This window comes from Simochromis diagramma, unplaced genomic scaffold, assembly GCF_900408965.1.
Source record: "Simochromis diagramma unplaced genomic scaffold, fSimDia1.1 OVJJ01000802.1, whole genome shotgun sequence".
In the NCBI taxonomy this organism is placed as follows: domain Eukaryota; kingdom Metazoa; phylum Chordata; class Actinopteri; order Cichliformes; family Cichlidae; genus Simochromis; species Simochromis diagramma.
Window position 1 is genome coordinate 832,641 of NW_024387492.1, and position 13,792 is coordinate 846,432.

The following is a 13,792-nucleotide window of genomic DNA, read 5'->3' on the forward strand; positions in this document are numbered from 1 at the left end:
TAAAATGGCAAACGGACGCGTTCAACGTGAAATGTCCTGATCACATGATCCACATTTGAATGTAATATCCACGCGGACACACGAGACCCGTTTCCAGCAACCATCACCCCTGCTGGAAGTGAAGGTTGTGTGCACTCCTCCCTTTCACAGCCAAACTGGGCCAAGAGTGCAAAGCTGTGCAGAGTAACACTGATGATTGGCTCTCTGATGGGCTCGGTTAACTGTTCAATCCAACAAGGGTGATGAACATCTCCAAACAATCAACAATGAAAACTCAATCAAAGCACAGCAGTCTCAGTGCAGGCTGACAAACAGAATCAAACACATCAAGCGTGTTGGAAATATAGCAACAACACTTGTGCGTTTTTGCACAATAATAACAATAACAAAAGCACTCAGACGTAACTGCTACTGTTCAGAATCAGAATCTTTGTTGACATCGTGCTTTCAAACAATGAAAATAGTTTGGAAAAATAGTGCAAGTGAAAAGAGGGCACTTTTAAGTGTTGTGTACAAGAATATCAGATAAGACTTTATTGATCCCACAACGGGGACATTTTTGCGTCACCTCAGCTCAGGTACAGATATCAGAAGGAAATACAAAAATACAAATAAGTACAATCAGTGAAAAAAGTAAGATAATACACTATATACAATGGTAGCATACACAGTATGTGATTATGCATATGGCTGGAAATATGCAAGACATAAACTATATAGCTTGATATAACTATTGTACCACTACTATATGACATCAGAGTTGATTTCCCTTTAATCAGGTGACTGCGTCTTATATGGCACGTTGTTGTGCGCTTACTTCATCACATCTTGTGTCTTTCTTCTACAGTCAGGGGGCCCTGAACTATTTATTTTCTTAAGTATGGAAGTTTTATGTTCCCTTTGTTGGGGTGTGTGGCCTCAAACACCTTCTTCTCTCTCCGTCTCCCTTCCCCCAAACATTCAGCTGCTTAGGCCGTTATTGATTACTGGGTGCACTTTGAGCAGTGATAAGCACTACAAAGGGATCCTTTCCAAACAAGGAATGATCAGTTCAGACTCTGAACTACATGAAACCCCATGCACTGTTTATATGCAAATAGGGAGCGAGAGCGTGCCACACAGACCCTTTTTGTGTCAGACATTTAAGGTGTGACTGTGAATGCAAAAGCAAGACACATTTGGTAGATTGCATAATGGTTTATGGGGAATCTGACTGTCATATTTGATGCATGTGGCTGTGTGAGGTGGCTCACTGTCACAGCTAGCTGGGCTCGACACAGTTGCACTGACGCAGGCTGGACTGTATCTCGTTTAAGTGCTGTGTTTGCGGTGGGTTACAGGGACAGCAGTCATTGTTACTCCTGCGTGAAGAAAAAGACGCCACCAGCACACAGCCCGCAGTTCCCATTCACAATATTGACAACACCCCCTCCCATCAACACCCCCCCGCCTCTCCCATTCGCACAGCAGATGCTGTGACGGGCGCCATGATGATGATCTGGGATTTTGCCTGCAGCAGCAACCAGAGACGTTAGAACAGTGGTAGATAGGCCGCGAGCTATAGAGCACCTCTCGAGACACGGGAAACATGGCGGATTAACGAGCATGCGTGGAAGTTGGAAACTGTAAACGCGTTACCTAACATCACAGCCTGATAACCTTTTTTTGGACAGCGTCGAAACGTGTTCAGAGACACCGTGTTCAATATCCGCGAGATATCCACAACAGCAAACACGGTGGTAGAAGTATAACGTCCAAAGAAAAAAACAACAACCTAACAAAAAACGTGATAATTAATAATTTTACTTTTTACTTAAAGTAATTTAATAAAATTTCAAAATAATTCCCCAAATAACAGCCCAGAAACATTAGTCCGGATGACTGGTCGCATACTGGAGAGACTTACTTCTAGAAGGATCTTCAATGGTTAAAAAAGAAGGTACGTATTTATCAATAACTCATAATTACGTTTCTGACGTACAGTCGAGGTCGAGAGCTATTTGTAAGCCATTCATAATTTCCAGCAGAGCCACTTTTCCCACAATGCAGCGCGGTGCTGCAGCGCACCAGAGCAGTGTATAGTGGGTCATCTTTTCAGTTTAAAGCCTCTGGCATCGAGCCGCTGGTAGCTGACCGGGGAAAGACGGCAAAGCAGCGAACGACCGGCGGTGCAAAGGGAAGGACGGGGGGGAATTTAGGCTGTGTCCCGTATTTGGAATAAGCGAGGCTAGAGAATACAGCTTCCCCCTGACGTGAAACGAGCTTTTCTGTAACCTTCATAAGAGAAAAAAAAGGAGCCGCATTTTTTCTCCTTTGACGGCTAACTTACAGGCTGCTGCTTGGAACTCTTGGCTAACCATCGCGTTTGAACTGTGAAGAAACGTAGACGAAGATTGGGATTTAAAGAACATATCTCCCAGCAGTGAGTTGTGAAAACAAGGGGATATTTTGCAGTTATATAAAAAAAAATATATATATATATATACACATTGTCAGAGACAGACTGCATTTGGTTGAGACGTGTTAACGCTGCGTGTTACATGTCAACTCCCGGGAAAAGGGGGAAGTTGTGGCATCAAGGAACGGAGAAAAGTAGCGTTAACGTTAGCTCCCTGGTTAGCTGAATAGCTAACCTAGCAGGCTGCTAAGCTGCTGTCGCCCTTCCATTCCTGGAGCAGAGGAGGGGCGCTGGGGCTTTGTAGCATTGCAGATCTGGTTTGCATTTTTTGGATTGCTGCAAGAATGGAGAATCCCAAATATTTGTCTAAACTCAGGGAGATGTTCTGAACGGCTTCGACTTGGTTATTTTAAATATATATATATATTCTCTTAACGCCAGAGGAGAGCAGAAAACTGCCTGCTAACGCTGCGATTCCAACAAAATCAGCCGGCCCGGGGCAGCCAGGGTCTGTTACAGGCTTACTTCTTTTCTTATGCACCCTTTGAGGGGTTGGGGGGATAGGTATTAAAAAATGGGGAAGTGCTGCACGTCTCACCCAGCTTCAGGATACTGGCTCTCGAGAGGAAGGTCATGATTAGGCGGATTTTAACGCTTATTTAGCACCGGCTTGGCCTCAACGCGCAAAAGTTTGATTATTTTTCGAGACGTGCAGTGGCGAGAACTTTTCAAGGCCCCCCTCTGCGCTGACTTCCAGGCCGAGGAGGTGTTTGCTCGTCCAACCCCATCCATCACCATTGCTTCAAAAAGCCAACAGTAAGGAATAGAACATGTCGGGAGAGGTGCGTTTGAAGAAGCTGGAGAAGCTGATCCTGGACGGGCCGGCTCAGTCTAATGGCCAGTGCCTGAGTGTGGAGACGCTGCTGGATATCCTGGTGTGCCTCTATGATGAGTGCAACAACTCCCCCCTCAGAAGGGAGAAAAACGTCCTGGAGTTTTTGGAATGGGGTATGTATTCTTCTTATTTACTCCCTTTTCCCTTTCTTTCTTTGGTAAGATGATCAAGCTAATAATACTGTTGGCGCAGTGGCCCTCCCTTTCTCCCATCACATTCCTTTTATAGAAGCAGCAGGGTTCACTTTGGCCTCCTCTTAACACACTGGCTCGCACTAAAAACTAAAGAGAGAAGGGGGCAAGCAAGGCCACTTTACTCTCCTGTAGTTAAATGTTTTATGTGTTTTGGAAAAAAACAAAAGCATGTTGGAGGGTTGGACATTAAAACAGAAGGTGCCAGTTTATTACCAAAAACAGAGATGCTGTAAAATACCAAGCTGACAATGATAAAAGAGGATGTATCGGCTGGTGAGCAGGCCTGTTCGGATTTGAAATGCTTCCAGGACGGGTCCAATAAAGATGTTCTCTCCTCTGCAGGCCGCCATGTATTCCAGTGGGAATGCACTTATGCGAAGTAGATGGCTTTTCTGTCATCACGGCTACTTTGCATGTCAGTTTGCTTGGGTTTGTATGCACGTGAAGGGTAGAGTTGTCCCATCAGACAGAAATCACTTGCACACGCCCATGGTTTGATTAGTTTCTACAGAGGAGAGGGGGGGGGGGGGGGGGGTTCTGCCTTTTTCTGGCTGTTTTGTAACTTTAAGACTCCCCAAGGTTAGAGAAAAGGAGAAGAGCAGGAAGACCACACACACCAACAAGAGAAGGTGTGTGTGTGTGTGTGTGTGTGTGTGTGTGTGTGTGTGTGTGTGACATTGGGGTTTGGTTTGTGCATGAAGCAGGAATGTGAACGACTCACCTTTTTTTGTTATGTAGGGCAGAGGCCCAGCTAGCTGCCGGAGCATGCCTGGCTGCCTGGACTGCGCTGTCTTTTACAGCCCTGAGAGAAGGGTGGCAGTGCAGGAGCAAATCATTGACCTCACAGCAGAAATGTGGATTAAAACAAAAGGCAATGAGGCGACATATTAGAAGGAAAGCGCTTGTGTGTCATATCTGCAGGAATCTTTTTGTCTATGTTTCTAAAAATACAAAAAACCCCTCTACAGACAGACTAGCCGTTTGGCCCGTCAGTGAGTGACTGTGTCACAGACAGGATGGCAGTTAAACACGTGTTAAATCTTTTGGCTGTGGCTGCTTAGTTCATCTACCCCACCAGCCACCATCTGGCCAACCTATTCTGTGCTAAAAACGCAGTTGTGCAGGCTGGAAGTGGCTGGATTTGGCCATTGTTCATGTTTTTGGGGGAGTCTGCATGAGGATGACGAGGTACTTTTGTGCCTCTGCTGAAACATGTTGTTTCCTTTAGGACAATCAGTTGTTGCCCCCCCTTTGCTAGTTCTCAGCTGATGTGCTGCATCAAGTTGGCTTTGCAACAATGCCAGTGAGCCCAAGCCTTTAAGGAGAGGCGCCTGAGTGCCAAGTGGTGACTTCATCGTGACATTTCCCTGTGTTGTCACTAGAAACTGAGCTCTAGCAGACACAACATGCAGATTCAAGCTGTCATAATTGCCTGGAGGTCCCGTGTTGCTGCTTGTTATTTACCACTCCAAAGGCACTGATATTGAATCCTCCATATTTATGCATTTTAATAATGTAAGTTGAAATGGCTGCTCAAACAAAGCTACGGTGTCCTTTCCAGAATAGAAATGTGCCTTAATTGTAAAGTTCTAATTAAAAAGGGCCTTTCAACAAAATCCATTCAAAGGTAGCTCTTAAGATTGTTCTCATCCTCTGCCGCACACGTACAGTTACCACGGTGGACCAGGCAGTTGTTCTACTCTGGGCTCTGAAGGATGTCACTCAGAGAAGATATGACCTTACGTGGTTCTCTCATGCAGCGCTGTCGTTGGCAGAGAATATCTACCCACGTGCAGTTCCATCCTTCTGTTTGCAAGTGGCATCCAATCAGCTAAAGCAGCGGACCCAACCCCCGGGCCTCGGACCGGTACCGGTCCGTGAGTCGTTTGGTACCGGGCCGCGAGAGTTGAGGCTCAGGTGTGAAATGTATAGTTTTCAGGGTTTTTATCGGTTTTCAGCGTTATTTTGTTATCGTTTTGATCGTTAACTCGGTTTTCCTGGGTCTTTTCACGTGTGTTATGAATAAATCTTCTTTTTTTCGGTACCGGTACTGGTTTTATTTTGTTGTATTTATCCGCGACACCTTAAAGGCCGGTCTGTGAAAATATTGTCGGGCATAAACCGGTCCGTGGCGCAAAAAAGGTTGGAGAGCGCTGAGCTAAAGGGATGGAAAAAGCAGATAAAATGGCTGGTTTCAGACACTGGTCGGTTGTGCACCAGGCTAAGTATATAAATAAGAATTATTTGGACTTGTGAACAATCTTCTGGCACAATTCTTGCTGGATTGGTTAATTTAAACAAGTTGATTTCCTAGCATGGACTTGGCTTTTAAGCGTAGTCTTCAAATTTTCAGTTTGCTTGAGACCGAGGGCTTGGCAAGGCCAGTCCAGAAGCTTAATGGTAGCGTGCGCTGTCCATTTCAAAACTAGTTTTGCTGTTTATTTGGAATCGCCGTCCTGTTGGCACACCCAGCTTTGTCCAGATTTCAGTGTCTAGCAGTTGAGTTGAAGTTGAAAAATTTGGATTCCATCCACTTTATGCAGTGTAGCAGAATAAGGCTATTACCATAGTGCGAGGGACAGCGGCCTCACACGTGGTTGTCCAAGCATCTCTCTCGTCTATAAAACGTTTTCTTTTTTTTCCAGAAGACATCTGAGCTGAAAATTTCAGTTGAGCTTGAAGGTGAGTTTGGAGCCGAGGCGTCTTTCTTGGTTGGCGCCCTGTCAGTCCACGCTGATGTGAAACTTGCTTCACTGTGGACGGTTTCCAGCTCGTGGCCCGGGTGAGCCTCGGTGGTTCCCAGGCTCTTCCTGAACTTGTATATTTGAGCCTGCGTGGATCAGATGAGATCCGACGCTATTCGCGGTATGATGACTTGTATGTAAACGACTGACGAGCACTGTAAATATGCCAGTGTGTGACTGCAGAAGACATTGTGGACTTTGGTCAAACCAATTTGCCCCAGTGGTAAACGGCTAGGGAAATCCTGTCCAGACAGATGTCCAGGATGTGTCACTTATCTGCCTGTCGTGCTTATCTGCAGCTCTGATATATAAACAATTAAACATGTAGCGCGATACTCAGGGATTCTTTTCCTGCATAGAATAACTAACATTTCCCCAATCATGTGCTGTCCAGAGCCGAAGGCCTCGAGCGCTGTAACAAAATAATTTCTGTAACTATTTTTGTGAATTTGGGATTAAAATGTTAGTTTGGACATTTTGTGTCTGAGATGATCAGAAGGAACAGATTTGCAGCACTGACAGGTTCAGCTTATTTGCAGTGTTACTGCCCAAAGGCTTTTCTGAACCAGAAGAAACACCCTGCTGCTGGACGCACTAGGACAGCAAATAATCACGTTTCTTACATTTGTGTCATATTTCATATGTACTTCATAGCTGCTGCTGGTTAATTTCACTAAACATTTCAGCAGCTCAGGTTTCAGTGTTTCCCACAATAAGACTTGGTCTGGCCGGCGTGTTGTGACTTGTTTTTGGTCAGCGCATTGGTGGTTTTTGTGTCAATTATGATTTCCTCACAGCCCGTAACCGTTCATACTGGGGCTTGAAGCGTGCCAGACTAGCTGAACTGGAGGTGTTTTATCCGAGTGGTGGTACGGGAATAATAACAGTCGTCTAGATCATTGCTGCATCTACATGATTTGCCATATTTGAACTGTGTTGGTGTTGAATCAGTTCATCCTTATGAAATCCAAAGGGCTGCTGCGTGACCACATCAATGAATGACACCTTTCAGTCTTTAACTATATATTTTTTTTAAGAGTTATTTAGTAAAGAGCTCAGGGCCAAGAAGAAACCATTATAAACTGACTCCCAGATGGTCTTTTATTATGGACAAGATGGACCAGTGAAAGTGATTCAGTTCAGCTTTTGTAGTTAAAAACAGCGGCGTAACAGTGAGTCGGTCCAGACAATAGTTCTTCCCTCTCGGTGGAAAGATTTGAAGGAATCTGCGTGTAAGGTTTTAGCCCTGTGATAACGCGCGTCCACGGCAGCAGACCACACCTCTGTGGCATAGCTGCACACAAAAAGTATGGTAGCACTGAGGTCAAGTCTCGTCTTGTCCTCAAAAGTTTTGTGAGCGTCACCACTCCCATGTTTTTCTTCTTCTTGGCAGAAAACCCAGCCACAGGGTCAAAGGAAAAAAGCACACCTGCTGCACATGTAGTGCGGTTCTCAGGATTTGGACACTTATTAGCTAAATGCTAACCAAAGTAGTGACACAGTGCTGTTATAGCTCCTTATTTGTACTTCAGCAGAGGAGCCAAAGTGCACGTGGCCAATAGGAGTCTCTATAGGAAACAGACTGGAACAGAAAGATGGTGTTAACACGTACTCAAAACACGGTTTAATCCTACATGCAGAAAAATGGTTCAAGATGGGCCCAGTGAAACCTAAGACCTCCTCAGCCTGTGAGCACTCGGCCTTTGTGCGGCACACAGAGGCTGCACCTTCGCAGCTGCCCTTTGTAGCCACGCCGCAGCGCCTGCGCGCCTTTTTGCTAATGCAGCACAGCCGTGACAAAGGTGCAGCAGTGTTCCCCTTTCTTCCCAACGATGTTTATGAAGCAGAGAAGAGGACAAACACGTGGAATGGGTTTGCTTTTCGTCTTGTTGGGTGACCTCATTCCAACTGAAATGGAGACCCCAACATGACCTGCAGCCACCGGGAACACGGGAAAGTACGCTGCATATCGCAGCATTTCCTGCGTCGAGCAGCTCAGGCCTGCGCGTGTGTTTATTCACTTGAAGCTGAAATTCGGTCTGAGCCAGCAACTCTTCCCCCACACTTATTTTAAATTAATTATGCTGAAATATTTCTGATTAAGCTGATTAAGAGTTAACTTGAAGAAAACGCTCCTCCTCCTCCTTTTCTTTCTCAGCAGCTGAGCTACACCTACGGTCTTTTTCATGGAACAAGCAGGAGATGAATAACGGATCAGTTTGGTTTCACATTGATCTGTGGCTTACGTAGGCAGGCGCCAACCCACCCATGATGGTGATCTTTCCAATCTCACCGCGCGCTCGATCTTTTTCTCCCATCGTCACCTCCTTTGTGTTTAGCACCAGTCTCACTCCCGGTTTGGCTGGCAGCTGAATGAGAGTGGGCGGCATTGCCAGGCCACAGTTGGCAAACATGGGGGAGGCTTCCTGACCTTTTCTCAGTCCAGACTCGATGTTAGCCTGCAGTGGCCAGCTGTTCAGCTGCAGCTGATGTGTGCTCCACCCTGCAAGGCTTTGGCAGCGTGCAACACACACTGCTCGCAGTGGAGGCGTGCACACACACACACACACACACACACACACACACACACACACACACACACACACACACACACACACACACTCTTATTATTGTGGGTTTTTTTTGCCTAACTAGGCTATCTCATAGTGCACAGACCTGAGTTCTTCCCTGTTTTTCCGTTGTTAAAGAAAGAGCCGCCACTTAAATCACGCTGCTTCCAAAGAAGAATTTTTGGATCACATAGTTTAAAGTTGTGTCCACCACACCAAAAACAACCATGTTCACAACACTTTCTAAGCCTCTGCGTTTATACACTCGGTCCCTTCCACCGCTGCAGGTTGGGACCAAACATGCTCAGACTGTAATCTCTGCATTAAAAATCAGCGTCGAGTTGGAGTCGCGCATAAAGGCCAACTCATCCTGGGGTTTTTCCCCTCAGTCAGGAGTGACCATATATAGATAAGAGGAGGGAGTGCTGAGTTATCAGCTTATTACTAAGGTATAAACAAGGCCAGGATTTGTTCTGCCCTACATTTTGTTAACTGAGGCTTCATTTACTTGAGTCACAGTTTGTTTATTAAATGATAAGTAACAGTACAGTCCTCACGCCCCCTCACAGACCCGTGCAGAGCTGGTAGAAGTACTTTGGAAAGTAATCACTGTCCATTAGGATGAACTTGGTTGGCAAACCTAGTTCGGTGACTTGGATCAGCAGCATTCAAAATGAGAGACCACAGTGATGCAATAAAGAGAATCGTCCTCTGTACAGTTTTCATGAAGCAGGAAATTAGCTTTTGAGAATGAAAGTAGTTTGTGTGCAAAATGGGTATTTGGGCTAAGATGTGTCGTTCTAACACGGGAAACTACGGTTGTGGAGACTGCCTCTGGTGGCCATTTGAGGGATTGCAGTTTTCAGCACTTCATTTTTAGGCCTGGAGGTTTCTACAGAGCAACATAAATTAAGCTATTGCAAGCTGCTGTTCCAGCTGTGCTGCAGTAGCCGGCCTTATTCACGCACAGGAAATGTACGTTTTTATTTTACTGCGTGGTGGATCGTAAAGACAGAGCAGTGATTTATTGTGTGCAGACGATCTGGGTTTGGGTCTTTGACATTATGAAGAATCAATAAACGAAGTAACAGAAAAGGTTGCTGAAGAAGAATTTGAGATAAATTGTAATTGGGTGAGAAAATATTTGACCCTCAAACAGGAGTGATGTGGAGAAAATGCATTTTATAACTCAAGTTCCCTAATCTGTGTATCAAATGTCAGTATTTGTGTCAGATATTAAAATCGTGTTTGGCCTCGATCAGCACATCCTCGTGACGCTACAGCTGTTCTGCCGTTTCCTGTCTGGCTGCCCGGTGGCTTTGGCGGGCACAGTGAACAGGAAGGAACCACAACAGCTCGGTGAGGTGCTCCGGACCCAGCGGGTACATGATGTCATACGAGGAAGCGGGGACATCTGTATCGCATTGTGTCATTGTGTGCTCTGTGGCTCGTTTTGGTGTTTTGGACGCAGCAAGGTCACGCTGTTTATTTCCTTTCTGCTGAATTCCTTTTTCACAGCGACATGCCTGTTTGCTCGCTCTCATCAGCTCTTAGTGTTTCTGTCACTTTTTCACACCCGTGATCACAAATGCCAGCACGTGTCTGGAAAGGACAGATGATGGAGAGGCCTGCCCTGTCCTGCTGTCTGCAGCTTAGTTTTTGGACCCAAAGGGGAAACCGCTTACCCTTTCTTAGACCACGTATCCTTGTTCTCCACGTTTAATTTACTCCTCGTCTGAATTAAATGTGGAGCAGTTCAAAAACAGAATTCCCTTGCGCCTGAAACATGGCAGCTTTGTATACGCAGCTAAATTTGCTCTGCTGCTGAAAGTTACATTTTCAGATCATTCTTGGGTAACTCGAAAGCACCTCCTCCAGCCAGTTAGCTTAACGTCAGCCAGGGTCTGTTGCATGCACAGGATGTCCAAGATTCCTGTTCTGTCTACTGAATATTGTTCCTGACTTTGGTTAGATTAAGCAAAGCTAACAAAATGTTAAATTGTCATCATGTCATAGTGATGTCATTTCTGCCATTTTTGGCGAGTGGAAGTTCTACATTTTACAGAGCCCCTCTGATGACATGGTCCAAAAAATAAATAAATTGCAGCCACAAAATACTATTTCGTGCCCTCAAAATACTTATTTGTGGCCACGAAATACTATTTTGTGGGCACAAAATAGGTATAACGTGGCAACGAACTACGCATTTGTGGCAACGAAATAGATAACGTGCGCACATCATATTGATACAATTCCTGGACAGCTGCGTAGAGTCATAAGCATGAGAGTAGGCTAAACCTATACACCGTGGACAGAGACGGTATGACTGGGTTTTATTTTAGGCTGGGGATGAGCTACAAATGCATTTTGAAAAATCTGCAATGCAAGGAACCATTATTACGGAGAGACATTTAAACAGGATACTGCGAGCCCAGCTTACAGACGTAAGCACGACCTGGACGCCGGGATAGATTTTATTGTCAACCAACTGCAAGGGCCTGGGAAGGATCACGGTTATCGGTCAAGTGTTTCGTGCCCACAAATTAGCATTTCGTGCCCTCGAAATAGTATTTTGTGGCCATGTCATCAGAGGGGCTCCGTAACATTTACATTTCATTGCTCACTGATGTCTTGCTTTAACTTTATCTGTTTCATTAATGGGGAGATTCACCCTACCTGTGATAGCAAAGCTGGCTTTTGTTTTCATTTGGAGTCCACTCTGGGGGACCTTCACCAGGGTAACACATGTGAAATTGTACATTTTCAGCATATTCACAGTTGGCCTTTGAAACACTTGGTTAATCTGTTGGGAGCGTTGTAGGCAGAGAAATGCCTGTTGGTAGTTGTGTCATCAGAGAGTGGCAGGGGAAGGCTTCCCAGAGGACGGGCATGGAGCTTATCAGCCAGCCCCTCAGGATCCCCGGGGTCTGACTGCACATGCCCCCCCCCTGCCCTTCTCTCTCCTTTTTCCACTTTTCTCCACCTTCATTTCTCCTCATTTTCACATCTTTTCCTTTCTTCTGTTCCTCCCCTCACAGTGGCTGCTAGTTGGCTTTGGCTGACCTCCCCATTCAGCTGTCTGTCCATCACTGCAGCCAGTGTTTGCAGACTAAATGAAAATGAAGCTGTTCGGCTTTTGGCTCGTCATGTTTCTTTTCCTGCTGCAGCTGGACCTGGAGTGCAGCCTTTCTTGCATTAGCACAAAATAAGTCATCATTTCCATCTTTTTAGGAATCGCGTCTTATACTTGGTACATAGTGCTCAGATAACCTCATTCAGGGCTTTTACTTAAGTAATTGCTGCCAGTTTGAAGCTGAGGGGAGTTTGTTGAGACTTCAGTGTGACTCGATGCTTTATTGTTATTCTGTGCATGCTGAGGGGAGCAAGTTGGTCTCCTCCTGTAATGACTCTTAATCTCAGAGGAGCAATTAGTCAGCAACAGCGAGACTTACCGAGTGGACGGCAGTCACACTCGTCAACGCCACACACTGACCAACAGTGTGTCCCCTTTTTCTTTGTTTTTTTATTTAAATGTCGTCAAAGGATGAATTTGGGGAAAACTGCTCGCCCCCTTTCAGCCCATTCAGCTGAGACGGTCCCATCGCCAGCTGGCGAAGGCGCTCGCTTGCATAGTTTTGTCTTTTCCCATACTCACTCACTGAACTGGAATTGTGTCACCGGCCTTACTGAGGAAACAGAAAACCATTTTGCAGTGATACTGGAAAAAAGGTCTTAGAGAGGCGCATTTCAAAGACTAGTTCATTAAAACCACACGGAGGGTTTATGTGAAGGATTTTGAAAGTCTCTTCATGTCTTACATTAACTGTGGATGTTGTTCAGTGCACTCGAACGACACTGCTGTTCTTCTGTGCTGTGATAGACCTTTGATGTGAAACGTTCTGGAGAAAACGTCACCTTTAACCACCATAAAGTCGATGCACAATAGCCACAGTTTGGCCTCAATGCATTTTCTGCTCAGTCCAGCTCAAACTGTTTGTACACTGTGTTGTATGATTTATGTAATATTTAAGGAAGGTGTTGGTGTTCTTCGGTATACGTATTCAGCAAGGTCGGATTTCTCAAAGAGGGAAAAGTTCAACTCTGAGGTGCAAGTAGCCTAAAATCATCGTTCTTTGTTGTTGTTCTTTTAAACCCACATGTTCCTGTCAGCTGGCTGATGTGCCAGCGGCCTGACCCTCCACTGCCTCAGACCTCAGGTCAAAACCTCTTAGTTTAACCTCAGCAGCCTTGTCACTGCTCACTAGTTCACAAACATGGGAGAAAATTGCAGCGTATGATCTTCCCTGGACCTTTGGTTTCTCCTGCTCCCAAGTTTTTTTCCTCCTCGTACAGAATCTTTCTCTGACATCCAGACGAGGAGCCAGACGATTTGGCCTAAAATCTCATCATGGTACAGGCAGATGCCAAGAGCCTCTGCTTGTCCAGGCTTGAACTAGCTGCCAGCAGGGAAACGATTCTTTCTTCTTAAGAGTTTATTTGACATTGGCTCTGCTAATGGGAACGTGTTCCTAATTTATATTTCCTATTATCTCGTAGTTTGGATGTAACGTAACATCGGCATTTGTCGCGTCCCAGTAAGAATTCATTCCAACCAGATGGGCATCCAAACTCAGGCATGTGATATGTTTTTTTTCTTCAGTTATTGGGATGTTATTTATTGGTTATTGCACCAGCTGTGGCAGGAGGAACAATTAGGCAATCAGTGCCATGACGAGAGTCCCGCCACTGCACGTCACAAGTTGTGTTTCGGTGACACTGCGGACTAGTTTTCAGTCGTCCCTGAGGTATTGCTAGTGTAGTTTTTATTTTGCTCTGCTGCTGTGTTACAACCCAGCGTGGCTCTTGATATGGCCACCAGCCGATGTCGTGGAACCCCCTGCTTCGTGGATAATGTGGAGGCGGTCTCTGACTTGTGATGTAAACACTGTCAGGGGTTAGCTTGATCATTTTAAATATCGTCAAGCCCCAAT

The 13,792-nt window shown here is 45.5% G+C and overlaps 1 protein-coding gene across 5 annotated transcripts in view; it reads left to right on the forward strand.

Annotated features, from left to right (window-relative positions):
* The first annotated feature begins 1,920 nt into the window (after positions 1–1,920).
* cdc42bpab (CDC42 binding protein kinase alpha (DMPK-like) b) overlaps positions 1,921–13,792 on the forward strand; it is a 69,413-nt gene continuing 57,541 nt past the window's right edge. For 2 of the 5 annotated variants that reach the window (XM_040017377.1, XM_040017378.1), the window contains exon 1: positions 2,103–3,406. In XM_040017377.1, coding sequence (XP_039873311.1) covers positions 3,229–3,406 — 178 coding nt within the window. In that variant the 5' untranslated portion in view covers positions 2,103–3,228. Of the gene's footprint in view, positions 1,940–2,102; positions 3,407–13,792 lie in introns of those variants that run through there. The other 3 variants (XM_040017376.1, XM_040017375.1, XM_040017379.1) reach the window with 3 other exon arrangements.